This window comes from Artibeus jamaicensis, unplaced genomic scaffold, assembly GCF_021234435.1.
Source record: "Artibeus jamaicensis isolate MK-2021 breed Jamaican fruit bat unplaced genomic scaffold, CSHL_Jam_final contig_867, whole genome shotgun sequence".
NCBI classification, from domain to species: Eukaryota; Metazoa; Chordata; class Mammalia; order Chiroptera; family Phyllostomidae; genus Artibeus; species Artibeus jamaicensis.
In genome coordinates this window covers 7,221,836-7,241,758 of record NW_026521995.1, presented here as the reverse complement: position 1 = coordinate 7,241,758, position 19,923 = coordinate 7,221,836, and the positions used below count along the sequence as shown (strand labels likewise).

The window sequence follows — 19,923 nt, the reverse complement described above, 5'->3', positions numbered from 1 at the left end:
TAAAGACAGGCAGATAGTGTGTTGCAAGGTGACAAGTACTGAGGGGAAAAAGGACATTGGGAAGGGCAGGAAGTTTTGGGAAGTGTGTGATGTCAGCTAGGAAAGGCCTCACTGGGCAGGCCTAGAGCAGGGACACAGAAGAGCCACTGGAACCTGGGGGACAGCTTTCTAGGCAGCTAGGCCAGGTGTAGTTAGAATATTTCAGGAGCAGCTGTGAGAGCAGACAGCTAGAAGGGGGTGAGTGAGGGAGAGAGTGGTAGGAGAGAGACAGCAGTCAGGTCAGAGGGGGCTTTAGGCCATTGTGAGTTATGCCACTGGAGACTTTGGAGTAAGATGAGAGGACGGGAACTGGGGACACGAGGGAAGGCTGGTCTTAAAGTAACAGGAAAGATTACGGACTCTATGTCTCAGGTGCAAGCAGGCGGTCAGTAAGTGCAATGGGCAGGAACAAACAGCATTAGGTGAGAGAATGTGGACGAGGAGAGAGTTGTTGGAGCCTTTAAGAGAGGACAAGGTAGAAATCGTTTCCTAGGTTATTAGGTGAGTGACTGGACTGGCAATGCTCAGGCAGCACTGAGGGCCCAGGCTGAGGAGGAGAGCTGGAGAGCTGAATGGGACCAGGGTGTCACAGAGTAAGTACAAGGGGAGGAAGGGCCAGGCAGCCAAAGATACAGAATTTCAATTACTGATCATGGGATTTTTTAAAAAAGATTTTATTTTTAGAGCGAGGGGAAGGGAGGGAGAAAGGAAAAGAAACATAGCTCTGTTTCCTCCTGTACTCCCCCAACTGGGGACCTGACCCACAAACCAGCCGCACCAGCCAAGGCCTGATCACAGAATTTATTCACATTTAGAGAACAGGGAAGAATAACGGTAAGGAAGTTCATGCATGTTTGGAGTGAATGGAACCGGGCTGATCTGGAAAGTCCTAGATGAACCTTGAAAGTCTGGATTCAGGGATATTTTATGGAATATTTGTTGAATATCAGTCAACCTGTATCAAACACCTTTATTTAAAGGACTATGAACATAAAGTCTAAGGCTTTATATCAAAAGAATGATTCACCCAATTATAAATGAAAAACTCTTAATGAGTCCCAGAAATAGTATATGCTTCACAGGTTGAAATAAGACAAAGACTGTTTCACCTTTCTTTTAATTAATCAATGAACTATTATTAACTTTAATTAGGTATATGCTTCTACTAAAGTTAAATACAGGTGTTTCTGTTATAGTATAGTATAGTTCTGAAAAACCTACGTTCTCCAAAAACGCATGAGAAAATTACAGGCTTATTAGCAAAATAGGTTGGGGCAGGTCTCTCAAACCTATATGAGTTTGAAACCAGAGTACTAGCCAATCAACATGTGCTCCACGAAAAGATAACTTGGACTTCCAGGGCGGGCAGTGAGGCTGGAGGCTGCCTCCAGGAATATGCCAAAGGCATGAAAGCAATCATGGAGATGGAAGCAGGGCCAATGGAAGCTGTGTTCTGACCCAATTAAGGCAGGCCCGGAAGGGACACCACCTGCTGTTAGCTAACAGCAGAGCTGGAGCAGAGGGCTCCCTGAGTGTCAGGGAGCCCCGGGTATAGATACTTGAAAACTTCCACATTTATACTAGCATAAGTCTCTTATTTATCAATTACAAATGCACTAACTGGTAGCATAGAAGGACTGTTTATCTAATTTATTTTTGTCCTTAAATTTAAAACATTACAATTATTTGGAAAGCATCATTGAAATTTTATTATTTAATAATTAAATATAGTAAAATGTCATTGATTTAATTTCCCCATGCAAAAATGATTCATATTTACCTTCTTGACCTTGGCCTCTTTCAGTTTTTCCAATGCCAGCTTAATTTTATCAGCCTTTGCCTGGGCTTCTTCTTCTTCCTGTAAAATGGCAGGGTGTTCAACACAGTCCATTAAGAATACCAGCCAGTAAGTACCTGTGGCATCACTAGTGTCTTAGTCACTTTATGTTAGCAAGGGCTGTATTGTAGGGCACCAAATTTCACATGACTGATTTTCAGAATTCAATGACCATAACAGAAACTTCCAGCCCAGAAATATAGGAGGCCGTCATCATCCTTTATATTTAGAAATAGCACCTTCAATGATGAAATGATGACACTAACAGAACTTCACATATTTGATCCACAAAAATCTCTGCTTCGCTCAAAACTGGGCTCCAACTTGAGGGATCTACCAGAGGATCTCAGAGGTTTGAGAACTTCCAGAAATTATATGTGGGTTTTTTACATTTTAAATTTTATGTTATTTATTTTTAGATGGAGGGGAAGGGAGGGAGAAAGAGAGGGAAAGAAACATCAATGTGTGGTTGCCTCTCATATATGCCTCCTACCAGGGACCTGGCCCGCAACCCGGGCAAGTGCCCTGACCGGAAATCCAACTGGTGACCCTTTGACTCGCACTCAATCTACTCAGCCACACCAGTCAGGGTTATATGTATTTTTTTGCTTGTTTTTTTTTTTTTTTACCATTTTAAGTGCACAAGTTCAATGCATTAAATACATTCACATTGTTGTGTAGCCATCACCATCTCCAGCACTCTCTTCACACGAGGTACTTAGAGTAGTTAAATTCATAGAGACAGAAAGTAGAATAGTAGTTGCTAGGGGCTTCAGGAAAGCAGGGAATAGGAAGTTGTCATTTAATAAGTATAGAGTTTTGGTTTTGCAAGTTGAAATTATATGCATGGTGTTAGATCAATATGCACTTTTCTGGGATTCCTAGTTTTCATTAGATTTCTAAAGGAGTCCTTATTTTCCCCAAAGTTAAGACTTGGACTCAAACTTCAACAAAAAACTTCAGCAAAAAACACTGACAACCACACATGAGCAGGCAGAAAAGAGAATTAAATATTTTATAAGCCCCAAACGCTTTGATTTTTGCAAGTTAATATTCCTGAGATTTTTGCAAGTTATTATTCCTTAATAATCCTGAGACTAGAATTATTAAGGCTCCCCCACATATATTTATAATGATGAGGAAATGAGCTGTTCTGGTTACATTCTAATTCTTCTAATATCTTCTCACACCAGTGGTTCTTAAATTTTTTTGAGCTATGAACCCTTTTTAGGAATACATGTATGTTGCAAGAGATGAAGCTCAGAAAGCTTCACACATGCATTTAACTTTGCATGTACTTCCATGGAACCATGGCTGCCTTGACATCTTCGCGAACCCTCTAGGAAGGGCCTCTGCCTGTTAGGATGGCTATTGCCAAAAACATTAGTGATAACAAGTGTTGGTGAGGATATGGAGAAAAGGGGGACCCTTGTGTACTGTTGGTGGGAGGGGAATTACTGCAGCCACTATAAAAACAGTATAGAGGTTTCTTAAAAAATTAAAAATAAAACTACCACATGATCCAGCTATTTCACTTCTGGATATATATCCAAAGGAGATAAAATCACTGTTTTGAAGTGATCTGCACTTTCATGTTCATCGCAGCATTAGTCACAAGAGCCAAAAACTTGGGAACAACCTAAGTGTTCACTGATGGCTGAATAAATAAAGAAAACATGTATATATTTATAAAAAATAAGTGTATATACATACACACACAATAGAATATTATTTAGCCATAAGGAAGAAGAAAGTCCTGGCACTTATAACCATATGGATAAACTCTGAGGACATTATATGAAGTGAAATAAATCAGACAGAGGAAGATAAATACTGTACGGTCTCCCTTATATGTGGAATCTAAAAAGCTGAACTCACAGACACAGAGAGTAGCATGGTAGCTGCCAGGGAGTAGGGGATGAAGGAGACAGGGAGTGTTGGTCAAAGGGCACCAACTTCTACTTAGAAGGTAGATGAGTTTGGGGGCTCTGACGTCCAGCGTAGTGGCTGGAGTAAAATATACTGTATTACATACTTGAAAGTTGCTAAAAGAGTAAATGGAAATGTTCTCACCACATATACTCAAAAAAGGTGACGATGTGGAGTGATAGAGGTATTAACTAACCTCAATGTGGTAATCATTTCACAATGCATATATGTACCAAATCATCACGTTGTAGACCTTAACCTTATAGAATGTCACTCATAGCTCAATAAAATGGAAACAAAGAGCCTCTGCCTACATGGATCACTGATTTTTCATTGATTTCCTAGAATAAATATATAATCAAGCAATGAATATGATTTTAATATTCATTCATTCAAAAGGCACTGCAGGAACTTCTAGGGTCCCTAGGACCGTATTTATGAAATACCAACCATAGTTACCCAGCTCAACAAGTGTGGAGGCCACCAGAAATGGAGTGAAATTCTCACTCTAAAATATTCATAAAGTGGCTCACTCTAAGAAAAAATCTTAAAAGTTATTTTTTTTACTTTTATGAGAGACATGCTATAAGTCGATGTCCCAAATAATGTCCATATCAACTTTCTAGTTGTTTTCTCAGTGTGTGCAAATGTATGACTATTAAGCCCTGACTACCTGCCTACCCCATAGCACTTCTCCACCTACAACATTACAAGTGATTTGTAGATGTATCTTTGCCCTATTGAACAGGGCTGACCAGTTCAGCAAAAGTCCATTTAGTTCATTTTAGAAACATGTAAGAAATGCCTTCTATACTTCATGTGCTCAGCTTGCATCAGGGACTCAGAAATGTATAAATCAGTTCCATAGTTCATACCATGTTAATAAAACATTAACCTCCAAAGTTGACTATTATCAGGAAATACTGCATATAAATATAGATTTTAGCTAGACTATAGGGATTCCTTATTGTGGCCTTAATAGGTTCTTTATATACACCTATGAGTCTTTTGTTTTAATATATAATCATTATATTTTTTCCATTACCATTTAGTCCCCTTACACTTTCCTCCTCCCAGCAATCACCACCCTGTCTTATTTATTTTCGGAGGACTCTACCTTTGCAATGAATATACTTTGTATCCTTGTTTCTTAGAATCTCAGAGCTTTTGGAGCACAAATTTATGAACATAACTCTCACTCTGAAGAAGGCTGAAGATGATGGGTAAAGAGGTCAAGGGTCCTGCCATCTCTGGCCCCACGCACATACCTGAGAGAGAGGTTCAGGAGGTGGCGGTGGTGGAGGAAGGTCTAACACAGGATCCTCTGGTGGAGGTGGTAAATCACCCTCACACTGGCTCACACTGATTGCAGCAGCGTTTGCTCCATAACCAACAGAGGCTGCACCACTGGAATTTGCTATGTCCAGAGGTGCTGAATGCTGCTGGCTCTGAGAAGACTCTTTCTGTGCCTGGATTGTCCTCTGCTCAGCTTCACTTATATCTGCTACAAGCTCTGCCATGAGAGCATCTAAATCTTGGTCTTCCAGTGCATTTAAGGATTCTGGTAGAGAAAAATCACATTAATAATCAAAACAAAGACTTGTGCCTGGAAAAACTGACAAAAAGGTCACTTTAAGAGTAATTTGAGTACTGGTTGCCATGGGGATGGGGAAATAGGGAGAGGCTGGTAAAAGGGTACAAACTTTCAGTTAAAAGTGAATGAGGTCTGAGGATCTAATGGTGCTCATGGGTGACGACACTGTAGGGTAGAACTAAAACTTGCAGGCAAAGTAGAACTTAACTCTTCTTATAAAAAATAGAAAAGAATACATATATTGGTGTGGAGTGTGGAGAGGCAAATCCTCATTGCTCATATGTAGACGTATATGCTATCTCTTAATGTCATAATTTTACAAAAGTGTATTGCTTTTCTGAAACTTCATGAATGTTACCCCTGCAAAAGTGATTCATAGTTTGCCTTCTTTCATTCAGTGTTATGATGGAAGTGGTAGATAACGATAATACATTTATATGGCAAGTAATAGAAAAGAGGATAGAAAAAAAGAAAATTGAAAGAGGTGTATTATAATTTGTTGAGATACTGGCATTGGCACCTATGCATTTATTGAAAAATTACTGAAAAAAAAAGCAGAAACAAAGAAACCCAGTGAGTGTCAGGAATAAAACTTGGAACTCTGGATTTCTACAATTGCATTTTTGTATTACTTTGTTTTCCATTCTTTTGGTAGGGACTGCCAGTCTTTGGAAAATCTTTTTCAAGCGTTGCAATGAATTCTCATTCATTTGGAAGGGATTACTTCAAGATTCATTGTAATTTGAATAGCACATGGGCTAAAGATTTCCTTTGCATTAAATAAGAAGAGAGGTTTTTTTAAAAAAAAAATCTCATTCAAGAAGAGGAAGGGAGAGAGAGAGAGAGAGAGAGAAAGAGAGGGAGATGAGAGATGAGAAAAAAACATCAATCAGTTGCCTGCTGTTTGCATCCTGACTGGGGATCAAACCTGCAACCTAGGTATGTGCTCTGGCTTAGAATTGAACCTGCATCCTTTTGGTGTATGGGACAACATTCCAACCAACTGAGCCACCAGGTCAAGAAGAGATATTTTTATTAATAAAAATAACGTGTTGATCTCAGGGAGAATAAAAAATGTCAAATAGAGCAATATATCATATTATATATTAGTTATACATAGAAACTAAAATATATTTTAATTATATTTGGAACATCCACTCATATATATCAATCATTATGAAATGAACAGTTCAACATTATCCTTGAAGAAATATTTGTTTATTAATATTTTCTTAGTCTACTGTACCCCATTACTCTAAAAGCTCAGAAATAAGAAATTCTCTTTACTTCTTAAAAAACACAAGATGGTTTTGAGACTACACAAATGCAAGACAGTGTTCCTCTTCATTACGAGCGACATTATCTTCTTGCACTCTCATTTCAATCCAGATACAAAAAAATGCAATCTTAAATCCAGGGCTATAAAAATTATACTTATCATAATGTTTAGGTTCTTTAGATTTTGTTTTCAAATTGTAGTTTTACACTGATTTTAGTCATTGTAATGATTTTAAATTACTTTAGGAAAGAAATTTCAATACTTACCATTTAAATCCTTAAAACCCACACTGTAGTTAAATTCAGCTCTGGGAGGTTTGGGGTCCGAAGGAGGAAGCATGTCGACTCCTAAACTCTGTGGAAACAGATCCCCGCCCCCCACAGTTAGTCACAACACCAACACTTTTGCAGTAATTTAGCCATTAAGTCAAAAGTCATTTACTCCTTACATAGTTTTTCTCTCAATTTAGAAATGACATTCCTATTTGAAAATGTTTTATGTGATTTTTTTCCCTACAAAAGAATACAACTTAAAAATGATTCTAGAAAGTACATCTTGAAATGAAACAGGTCAGCTAATAATGATGAGAATGAGAAAATTATTACAAACAACAGAAAAAGTTTCCTGTAATGATGCATTTGTGACATCTACACTACACAGTATTCTTTACAAACATGCACAATCCTGCATTTGTTTTGTAGAAAAGCTTAAGATCCTTACCTGATTGAGGAATGCTGGGTTATTTGTATTTCAGCACTTGATGCAGGAAGTGAGGAGCTAACATCTATGAGGACACTACAAGCCACACTAGCAACCTGGGTCAGGGGTTCTCAAGTCCACAGCCTCTGGGCCCCACTCAGCCTGCCAGCGACTGACCTCTGAGTTAACCTGGTCTTTCTCAGACCTGCAGCCTAGGGTGGCTGTCATGCTACCTTGAGGGAATGAAGGTCTTACAGTGTAAAGAGGCCACTGAAACTCCCTTTTCGCCCTTTAAAATTTAGCATTTCCTCAAAAAGTGGCCAAGAATATTTACTGAAGATCATGCAGTTTTCTTATCTAGCCTTCCTATAGGGGTAACTACATGAGAAATTGTTCAGTGAGGTGGCTGTGGGAGGACTTCCCTTGGGAAGGTTGCTCTGTTGGCTAAATCATGGTGAGCATGAGAACGGCCATGACCGGATGTGTGCGTGACCAGCATAGTCAGTTAACTGAACCTGGGCGTAATCAGGAGGAGAGCTCCATTCTTTTCCCCAGCACTGCTGCAGGAACATCAGCAATATATAATATTGTCAATGCCTAGTTTTTAAAAGACAGCTCTTTTCACATCAAAATTAAAATTGGTAGCCCCATGTTTTTTTAATTTGAAAGTTAGAAAGGGGGGTTTACCTGGGTCAAGAGATCCATCTCTCCCAGCAGATTGCTGAACATTTGGTCTATATCATCATTTGACTCACCCATCTGAAAAAGAAAGAATCCCAGATGTAAACAGTCCAATAAAAGCCTGACCTCTGGAGACCTGTAGCACCCCTTATTCTTTCTCCAAGTGTCCCATCCACAGAGAAGGCAAGAAGAGAAGGCCTATGGAGAGGAAGGTTCATTTCACTCTGAAATTCCATGATGGATTCATCTCCAATTTGCTTGGTCCAAGATTGAACCAAACCCTGGGAAATGGCCTCAGAGTGACAATTAGACTTTGTTGCTGCAGACTAAAATGGTCTCTTTGGGGCCAAATGTGCAAAGTGGACATTGTTCAAGAATTCACCTCGCTGAAGGACAACCTTATTAGAAGAGGAGAAAGCTTCATGTAGGTGGTTATGAAGGAGAGAGACATGGAACTTCACCTCCACTTATAAATTCAAACTGACACATGTCAGGACCTGGTAAGTGTCTCTACCAAATGATTCTCTGAAATAGCAGCTTTTGGTGCATTTATTTGGAAGTAGTGGAATGATAAACACTTAGGACTAAAATGGTGACACAATCAAGTGATGAGACAGAAATACATCATGCTGTGTCCCACAGAAGAACCTTTCTTCACCTAGGACAAGGGAAGCGGTTGCTGTAGGGAAGTGCTTCCATACAGTGTTTCCAAACACCTGTGAGGTGCAGCTGGTTGCATCCTGCCTGACATTTTCTGTGAGGCTGGATTAGGAGACTAAAAGACATGATTACTAGGCGTCCTTCAAATACTAATTAGTAGTATGCTTTTTAGCAAAGGGAATTAACTACAATACTTCACCTGTAAGATGAGGAGTTTGTTGGAGATAATTTCTAAGGGTCCAAAATGCTCTAAAACATTAGAAGATTAATGCTAATTACAGTTCAAGCTAATAAGTCTAGTAAGAGTAGAGAATCAGCATGTAATATTTAAGTGTGCGTATCGGTGTGTTTGTGTTTTAATCATTTCATATATTAAATATATACAAAACTAGAGAAAATAATATCATGATCTTCATGTACCCAATATCCAGATTTAACAACGATCAACACACAGCTGATCTTTTAAATTTAATCATTGTATCTGTATCTTCTCCTAATAATTATTTTGAGACAAATATTATTTTTCCATAAATATTTCAGTATGTAGCTCAAAAGGGCCTTCCTTCCTCTCCTTCTTTTTCTTTTTTCTTTCTTTCCTTTCTTTCTCTCTTTCTTTCTCTCTCTCTCTCCTCTATTCCTCCCTCCTTCCCTTTCTCTCTCTCTCTCTCTCTCTTTCTTTTTACCATAACCATACTATCATCCCTATGATGATTGTTAATTTTCCAGAACACCCTATCTGGCTTCCAGTGGAGGAGGCACCCTGCAGGAACATGGGTGACTACAAAACTAGCCTGGCCAGAAAAGGGCCAGGAAAAGGACTCTAGTTAAAATGCAAGAGGCCTATGATACCATGTCATAAGTACATTCCTAAGGAGCAGACACACCTGAAAGAATCAGGTGTGCATACACATAGGACAGGGAGGAATCCAAGGAAGTCATTCAACAAATGCTCAGGGTCCTATCACACAAGGTAGGCAGGTGAGCACCCAGGTATGAAAGTAACAGCAAGGCAGAAACTGCCAGCGTGAGTCTACGTGAGGAGGTCTAAGGGGTCAGCGAGGACTCGCACAAAGCGTCAGTGAAGAAACACAGAAGCTGTTCATGCTTTTTTTTATGTGGATTGTTGGGCTTGGGGTTTATTGCAGTCAGAAGAAGGAAAAAGAACTGCAGGTGTGGAGGGGAGTCAAAGCTGGATTCATTCCCAGGCGTTTTATCCCCTCCCAGGTGCTTAGAAAATATCTGTATCATACCCTCCTTTCTTCAAATTACCTACACAGTGGAGGAAAGAAAGTATATCAGTAAACAAAGTACCCAGGGCTTCATAAACAATCTGCTCAAGAAATGATTATGGTATTCCATTCATTGTTTTAATAAGAGGAAATTAACAGAATAAACAATAAAATTTCAGAACAACCCATTTATTTTCATTAAAATATTATGTAGCACAGCAATGGCACAAAAATAGATGAATCCTTCAGATGAATTATTAGTAAGAGGTAAAGTTGACAGTTTTCGTGTTAATATTTAAATTTTTAAAAAGAGGTTATTTATTTATTTTTAGAGAAAGAAGGGAGGGAGAGAAACATAAATGTGTGGTTGCCTCTCACGTGTCCCCTACTGCAACTCAGGCATGTGCCCTGACTGGGAATTGAAAAGGTGACCCTTTGGTTTGCAAGCCTGCACTCAATCCACTGAGCTACAACCAGGGCACATTAAAAAAATTTTAATAACAGCAAAGTAATCCAGTCAAAGTGGAAAAAACAGATTCATGTTTTGACCTAAAAACTGCCAGCCAATCTTACAATAAACTCACAGGAACCAAAGACAATGCTAGTAAGAAGAATCCTGCTATTGATGTTTCATCTTATATCAGTAAATTTGGAAAAGCACTAAAATGATGAAGAATAGAGTCTGAAAGGAATCATGATATCCATGACTCAGAAAGACCCACTGAGCCCAAAGACTGTGGTTCTCAGCCTGTGCATGCCTCTGACACAGAACGGGTTAAGGATGTGTCAGAATGAGTCATGCATCTAGGATGGAAATAACGCAAAACAGTACATTCTCATAACTTCTGCTGAAACTCTTCCTAGATTCATCTGTAAAAATCTTTCCCCCTGCCCTTTCATTCCTTTACCCCAGAATCTGTTGACATGAAAACACTAAAAGCAGCCAGCATCAAATATGTACTGTAAATTGAGTCATCAGTGAGTCTGCTACTGAATGAACCACAACTTAAAGTAGTTGCTTCCCTGGTGAAAATAACAATACACTCATTTGAGCTAAGGGGTATTAATAACATATATTCATAAATTTGTATTAATGTAAATATAATCATTTTACCAACTTATCATTTTACAAAACTTACAAACTTTCTTGCCCTGCAAGAAAACCTTCTTTTTTGGAATGAACAGAACAAAGGCACACAAACATTCATAATGTACATGCACATGCACAAGCATGAGAAAATAGAGATGTGTCTATTTGTATATGTGGTATTCTCCAAAGTCAAAATCGAAATGAAAGTGAGAGAGCAAGAGAGAGAACACCCAGCCGCGAGGGCTGGAAGTGTTATTCGGGTTAACGGCAGGGTGGAGCAGCCTTGGTGAAGTAACAGATTGCAAAACAAGCAATGTGCACATCATGTTCGGCGGAATTAACATCTTTTTGTGAGTATGTCATTTCTGAGTTTCTTTTGTGTCCGGGGAAGAACAACAAACTGTTGAGTAAAGGAAAAAACTAGAATAGTACTTTATCAGGTAGATTTGTCGGGTGTTTTTTTGGAAGGGTGGTAAGAATTGTATAGGGGAGAGGCTGAAATCCTGCTTAAGATTCCCTGAATTTCCAAGGGAATTTCCCCAATGCTGAATACTTCCCTAAGGCTCAAATTTCTAAGTCTCAGTTTTTATCCTCAGATAGTTTCTCTTTTCCATGTATATAAATTTCATATATAAACTTCATATATACACATTTAAAAATCTCTCCCTAGCAAAAAATGATATGTATGTTAGATGGTGGGTGTGTAAGCTAAACCTGTTGTGATCATTTCACAATACATGCATGTATCATATTATGTTGTATGCAAACTTATACTGTTAATTGTATCTCAATAAAGCTGGAAAAATCTATTCTAAGTACTCTGATACACATGAGCAACAGCATATTTTTTATGTCTATGGCGAAGTAACCTCCTGTATGTAATTCAGTTTGGCTGCAGGTGCCACTGCCATTTGGGTTAGAAATTTCAGAATTTTAGACCTAGATCAGGATGGCACCGATTCAATATGTAATAGGCATTTTCATTACTATTTGCCCTCTGGTGCATTCCCCTCCCATGTGCCCTAATTTGGCTAATTGTCATTATTTACTTATTGGTCCAATTAGAAACCTTGGCATAATCCTTGACTCCTCCCATTTACTCATCCCTCATCAGCTCCTCCAGCCTCCGGCCTCCAGCCTCCCAGATGCCCCCCCCTCAAGCCTCACCACCATCATGGGAAACGGAAATACAAATGTGAAGGTGTCATCCTCCTGTTTAAAAACCTTCCATGACTGATCAAGATGAAGCAGAAAGAGTTTAGGTCTTAGCATATCTTTCAAGTCCTTCATAACTGACCACAACCTACTTTTCAGGATTCAATTCATGCCATTCATAGTCCCTGACGCTGTCTGAACAGGCTTCAACAAACTCTCTTTGTCTTTGTATATGCTATCCCATTGAAATAACATCCTCTTCTGTCTACGTCTCCCTCATAAAATTCTATTTATCATTCAACATCCAGTTCTTGTGTCAGTACTTCAACAGTGTCTTCAAAATCAGTAGAGAGATTTGTCAGCTATTGCCTCTGGGAACCATATCAATAAATCTGGGTCCCAGCAACAACATTGATAACAAATTTAACCCCTCTAGGCTTGTTCCCTTGTCTATAACATGATGAGAATCATATACAATTTACAGGATTGTCATGACATTTAAACAAAATATCATATGGACCTTGGTGTTTATATACTCAACAATAGCATTTACCAGACTGAATCATGCTCTTTTTGTTGTCATGTTAGAATCTCTTTCCAGACTGGGAGCTGTTATTTAGTAAGATCAGATCTTGTTCATCTTTGTGTTAGAAAATGCTAAGTAACCTCGGAAACTAATAGGAAAAAAGTGAGCTAGAGTTCAGGCCTCACGCTGCATAGAGAGCTAGCACCCCACCTCGCGCGCCCCGGCCGTGGACCCTGCCGCGGACCCTGCTGCACCGCACTCGGAGGCCTGACACTGCGTTCCAGGGCCGGACAGTCCCTGCAAGTCTCCAAACTCCATGTTTCCTGTAACTATCAGAGCAGTCAGACAGAAAGTCTGTTTCTAAGCTGCTATCTAGGTTTATGAACTTCACTCACTTTTTGCAGTGCTCTCCAAGTAAGTAAATACTGATATTTACACAAATACATTTTGTTGGTAAATACAAGATTTCACTGAAGCTCATATGTATTTAGCCTTGAATCAGTTTTCAAACCCAAAATATTTTGAACAAAATCTAATAGCTACCTGGCTTGAGTGACATTATCAATGACTTTCCTTCTTAGCTGATTCAATCTAAAGTCAGTTATTATTTCAAGTAGTCGGTTCATTAACCATTATTTAATATATAAAAACAATTATGTCTTCTACCTTAACTATTCCTTTATTCATATCATTTATCTAATTAATTCCAACCCCATAAACATAGATTTATATATTAGTTTAGAACAGCTTCATGATACAGCAATATATCAGGTTATCTTTGTCAGTTTAATATATAATTTATAATATGCATTTTGGTATTTACTTAGATTTTTATGTCTCTTCCTTGTATTGGGCTCAAATTAGAGAATAAATTATGTGAGGCCTATCTGGAAAAAGTCCAGCCATTGTTAATATAAAAAGAAAGGTTTGAGCAACATCAACGTAACCAGGCAGTCAAGGAGAGTGGACTGGAATACGCATGTATGAACAATGATGACTTCACTGTACTAGTCAGTGGGTGCAGTAGACACTGTTGAGTGAGCATGTGTACTGTGTGGCCATTGCATTCAAAGTGACTGAGTGAGTACAGCAACGAATCTACACCAGATTTTGTGTTAAGCTTGAACATTCCTACATGGAACCTATTCAGAAGGCTGCAGCTATGAACAACTGGTGATTGGCAGCTTTATCATGACAACAGTGCTCATGCATCACATCTCATGAAGGATTTTTGGTGAAACATCAAATCACCCAGGTGACTAAGCCCCCTTACAGCTCAGATTTTGTGCCCTGTGACTTCTGGCTTCTCCTCAAACTAAAATCACCTTTGAAAGGGAAGAGATTTCAGACCATTGATGAAACTCAGGAAAATATGATGGGCAGCTGATGGAGACTGGGAGAATTGTGTGAGGTCACCAGGTGCCTACTCCGAAGGGGACTGAGGCATCATTGTCCTAAGTACATTGTTTCTTGTATCTTGTATCTTCTTCAAGAAATGTCTCTATTTTTCTCATTGCATGGCTGGATACCTGCTGGACAGACCTTGTATGTGCCTGTGTGTGTATTTGCTGATACCAGATTTTTAAAAAATGTGGTTAGATTTATTTATTTTATTTTTAATGTAACTGCAGTTTCCAAATTCTCTTGAAGGTGTATATTTGATTACAGTTAGAATGTTGGGAAAACACGTTATTTATTTTCAAAGATTTATTTATTTATTTATTTATTTATTTATTTATTTATTTCTAGAGGGAGGTGAAAGGAGGGAAGAGAGGGAGAGAAACATTGATGTGAAAGGGAAACATTCATTTGTTGCCTCTTGAACATGCCATGACTGGAGATTGAACCCACAACTCACTCATGTGCCCTGACTGGGAATTGAACTGGTGACCTTTTGATTTGTAGGCCAGCATCCAACCAACTAAATCACACTGGTCAGGGCAACAGATTATTTACTAATATATATATTTTTTATTTATTATTTTTTTTGTTTTTTTTAAATTTACTTTTTTTATTGATTATGCCGTTACAGTTGTTCTATTCCCCCCTTCATTCCCCTCCACCCTACCCCCCATCCCCACCATTACCCCCCTTTAGTTTATGACCATGTGTCTCAAGTCCTTTAGATTCTAATTTTCCCATACTATTCTTGCCCCCCCATCTCTTTTCTATCTACTGTCTATGCTACTTATTTTCTGTACCTTCTCCCCCCTTCTCCTCCTCCCACTCCCCTGTTGCTAACCCTTCTTGATATCTTCATTTCTATGTTTCCACTCCTGATCTAGCTGTCCTTTTAGTTTGCTTTTGTTTTAGGTGTGATTGTTAGTAACTGTGAGTTTGCTGTCCTTTCACTGTTCATGTTTTTTTAACTTCTTTTTCTTAGATAAGTCCCTTTAACATTTCATATAATAAGGGCTTGGTGATGATGAACTCTTTGAACTTGACCTTATCTGAGAAGCACTTTATCTGCCCTTCCATTCTAAATGAAAGCTTTGCTGTATAGAGCAATGTTGGGTGCAGGTCCTTGCCTTTCATGACTTGGAATACTTCTTTCCAGCCCCTTCTTGCCTGTAGGGTCTCTTTTGAGAAATCAGCTGACAGTCTGATGGGAACTCCTTTGTAGGTAACTGTCTCCTTTCTTCTTGATGCTTCTAGAATTCTCTCCTTCATTTTAATCTTGGCTAATGTAATGATGATGTGCCTTGGTGTGTTCCTCCTTGGGTCCAACTTGTTTGGGACTCTGTGAGCTTCCTGGACTTCCCGGAAGTCTATTTCCTTTGCCAGATTGGGGAAGTTCTCCTTTATTATTTGTTCAAATAAGTTTTCCACTTGTTGCTCTTCCTCTTCCTTTTCTAGTACCCCCTATAATTCGGATGTTGGAACGTTTAAAGATGTCCTAGAGGTTTCTAGGCCTCTCCTCATGTTTTTGAATTCTCGTTTCTTCCTTCTTTTCTGTTTGGTTGCCTCTTTCTTCTTTTTGGTCCACTCCATTGATTTGAGTCCTAGTTTTCTTCCCATCACTATTGTATTCCTGTGCATTTTCCTTCATTTCCCTTAGTGTAGCCTTCATTTTTTCATCTAATTTCAACCATTTCATCAACTTCAACCAATTCTGTGAGCATCCTGATCACCAGTGCTTTGAACTGTGCATCTGATAGGTTGTCTATCTCTTGGTCACTTAAAAGTATTGGTTCTGGGGCTTCGATCTGTTCTTCTGTTTGAGCCATTTTTTTTTTTTTGGTCTGGTTGAGCCCGTTACGTATGAGGGGTGGAGCCTTAGGTGTTCACCAGGGTGGGGCCACCAAGTTGCTGGGTTGTGGTGCTGTATGTAGGGGCAGGGGGCAGAGAGGGAACAATGGCGCTTGCTCTGCTCTCAGACGAATCTCAGTCACCTCCACTGCTTCCCCCAAACAAATTGGGCCTTTCTGAAGCTGATTCCTGGTGGGTAGGCTTGTGTACATTCTATGACCCTGTGGGTCTCTCCAATGAAATCTCCTGTGAGGCTGGGTGTCTCTCCCTGTGCCTCAACCCCACAGGTGTTTTCAATTGGTGTTTTGAGGCTTTATTTCCCGGTGCTGGGACTCTGGGTTGCAAGGTCTGTCTTGCTCTCCTGTTTGCGTTTTATATGCTCACAAATGTAGGACCGCCCAACCCTCTGGCTACCTTGTGCACAGTGCCTGGCTTATCAATCCGCTGCCTTGCTGGGTCTGCCCATTGCCATCTCGCGCCCAGGGTCTGCCAGGCCCCATATTGCATGCCTGGGGTGCCTTGCTCACCCTGGTGCCACTGCTTTTTGTGTCTTGATCCCTCTCCGCTCGGCAGCCCAACTTTTCCCTTCCTACCCATATGGATGAACGTGTCTATCTTTTAACTCCTTGGTTGTCCAACTTCCACACAGTTCAATTTTCTGTCAGTTCTGGTTGTTATTTTGTTTTTAAATTGTTGTTGTCCTTATTTTGGCTGTGAGAGGAGGGACAGTGTGTCCACCTATGCCTCCATCTTGGCTGGAAGTCAGTATTGCCTATGTTTTCTTCTAGGATTTTTATGGATTTGAGTTTTACGTTTAGTTCCTTAATCCATTTTGAGTTTATTCTTGTGTATAATGTAAGAAGGTAGTCTAGTTTCATTTTATTTGCATGTATCTGCCTAATTTTCCCAAAACCATTTATTGAACCATGTACTGATATTTAAATTTGTTTAAATTTAAATAATATTAAAAATGAACACACAGATGAACATGTTTAAATACTGCTCTCTTATATATGTTACATTTCCTTGTTATAAGCTACATTTTGAACATAATATTAGATTAAGGGTTTATTTAATGCCTATAAAACTGAAAGATTTATTCATAAACATAAAAGTTTCTATATTAAATAAAATAGGTAATAATAAACTTGTAAGAATTTTCCATAGAACAAAATACAATTAAGAAGACTGCTTTTCATACAGATTTTATAAAGTGCATCTAACAACTTCATAAAATCAAAAGGTTAATATTTTTCTGTCATTATTATCAATTCTTCATTATACAGAAATGATAGATTCAGTGGCAGCCAGCATCAATGCTATAAAGAGCTTCATGTTATTCCAAGTTTTATAAGGAGTTTGTTTGTTAAAAGTCTGCTTTCTTGTGGTGCCCAACTAGGATGTTATGAACTCATGGCAGTCTAATTGGCATCGTTATAAAGCTCATTTTTCAGCTGTGCTTTTATGCATAATCTTTACTTGGATTGAGGTATTGAGTGAGAATTAAAAACAAGAATACTTTTTAGTAAGAAATTTAAAGGACACAACATGAAAATTATAAAAATGACTTTCTGAGACAAGTACCATATGATTATACTTATGTGTGGAATTTAATGAACAAAATAAACTAACATACAGAACAGAAACAGGCTCACTGATACAGAGAACAGACTGACAGCTGTTACAGGGGAGGGGTGTCGGGAGGCTGAGTGAGAAAGGAGAAGGGATTACACACACACACATACACACAACACACAAAACCTACCTCATAGACACAGACGACAGTATGGTGATTACCAGAGGGAAGGGGGTGGGGGTAGGTAGAAGAGAGTAAAGGGGGAATAAGTGCTGATGGAATGAGATTAGACTTGGGGTGGTGAACACACAGTACAATATACAGATGATGTATTATAGAATCGTACACTTGAAACCTATATAATTCTATTAACCAATGTCACCCCAATACATATAATAAAAATTTAAAAAAAGAAAATACTGGTAAAATATTTAAAGAATGATTTTCTGATCAATAAAATGACCATTCAGTTAAGTTCAGACATGTTAGAATTGATCTTCAAAATTCTAGCAGAACAGTTGCTACCTATCTACCAAGGAGAAAGGAGCCTTCTGTTGCTTCTGAGAATGGCTGTAGGTTGAGAGAGAGCTCTTCCCATTTCCTCTCTCTGCCTGATAAGAAAAATAATAACTCACTATTGGGTGTTCTCACTCTGTGCCAGGTCCTGTCCTTGTGCTTTACATGGATTTTTGATTAAATCTATTTTTACCACCACCCAAGATAGGACAATTTTATTTCCCTAATCTTACAGATGAGGAAACTAAGGTACCCAGAGATTAAGGAACTTGCTTCAAGTTATGCAATTTAAGTCAGTCAGCAAATATTTATTGATCCCAGATACTATTTTAGGCCTAAACAAAGTTCTGGAAGATTTTTTTCTGTGGGTTTTCCCCAACTGTATTTTTCTTCAACAGTGTGCCAAGGATGAACTATCTAAGAGACCTTATCTACATACCATATGCCTTTCCATGTTAAAAAGTATTAAATCAAAATGTTTGCATTGTTGCACTGAGATTGTTCATTTCTTCACCCTATATCCTATCATGTATTTCTTAGTGCAGGTGAACAGTGTTTAGAGCCCATAGCTAGATTGCCAGAGCTAAACTATAGCTAGAAGGAGATAAAAGGTGTACAATCTGGGACTCTGTTGGTATCAATTTGCTTTCGAATTTTTATTTTTTTAAATTAAAAAATAGTCATGTTTACTTTTCCAAGGAGAAAAATCAGTTCACATAGTACAACTACAGATACAAAAGAAGAGAAAAATTTTAAAAATTTATTCATGATAGGAGTCATACATAGTATGAACTATGTTGTGCAGAATCCAGATGATGACAAATGCTGGTGGAAACTATGAAGTGGCAAGAGTACAGTATGATTGGAAAACACTGGCAATATTGGATTTCACCCGATTCCTTCTGTGTAGTTTTTTTTCAAAATGCAGTGAAGGCACTTATCAAGAGGAAGTGGTTCACAGAACAGCACAGCACATGGTTAAATGTTCTTGCAATGTTTTGGGGGAGGGGGAACCTAAGCCTCTGTGTAACATAAAACAGGAAACAGAAGCATCTCTGAACTTACACAAAATATCAAATCATACTCAACAAAGAACTAGGATGAAGAAATCTCTTGCATCAACTTAACTGGCTTGGTTTGGTACACCTGAGACAAGTGAAAATGTTAAGAAACAGACCAACAAAGAATTTATTAAATTAATAGGATAATCCCTATGGTCACACAAACAATTCAGACCAACACAACTGTTGCAAAGGAAATTCATGGGGACACCACAGATGTGTATGTGTACGGTAATGCAAAAAGGACGGCCCGAACAATAGGGTTCTTTGTTAAGCAATATTGTGATGCAAAAGTTAGATGTAAAAACATTTTAAAATAAAAAAGTAATCATAAAATAACATGATTTATTTCAATAATTTAAAAACCGCTAAGGGGCTGCTTTGAAAAGCCTTAGGATTTTTCACTGTGTAGAAATGGTCACATATACACACAGGACTTGAAATGGGTTCCATATTTTTTAAAGTATAATTTTATTTTTAAGTTCACTTATTTCCCAATTGCTTTGCTTTCGAAAGAATGCAGGGTGCAGTGGGGCAGAGGAACACACTCTGCTAAGTCAAACTCTGGGGTAGGTGAAAAGTGACATGGCTGTAAAAGACTCAAAAATGTTCGACAGGACTAAGTAAACAGCATGTGACATAAGGGACACAGACATCAGCTCGTGTGATCACAATACTCTCACTTTCATCTCTCCAGATGGCTTTTCCATATCTCTGGGAGACAAGTTGTAGACTAGTTACATTTGGATATACAAGGTTGAGAAAGATGAGATTTTGAGTTCCCTTTTTATTTTTTTGAGCAA

The 19,923-nt window shown here is 38.6% G+C and overlaps 1 protein-coding gene across 1 annotated transcript in view; it reads right to left on the bottom strand.

Annotated features, from left to right (window-relative positions):
• The window catches only part of APBB1IP (amyloid beta precursor protein binding family B member 1 interacting protein), a 90,404-nt gene that overhangs the window by 41,574 nt on the left and 28,907 nt on the right, over positions 1-19,923 (bottom strand). Inside the window, exons 2-5 of the mRNA XM_053654783.1 lie at positions 8,065-8,136; positions 6,945-7,032; positions 5,074-5,366; positions 1,820-1,897 (exon numbers count right to left, since the gene is read on the bottom strand). Coding sequence (XP_053510758.1) covers positions 1,820-1,897; positions 5,074-5,366; positions 6,945-7,032; positions 8,065-8,136 — 531 coding nt within the window. The remainder of the gene's footprint in view (positions 1-1,819; positions 1,898-5,073; positions 5,367-6,944; positions 7,033-8,064; positions 8,137-19,923) is intronic.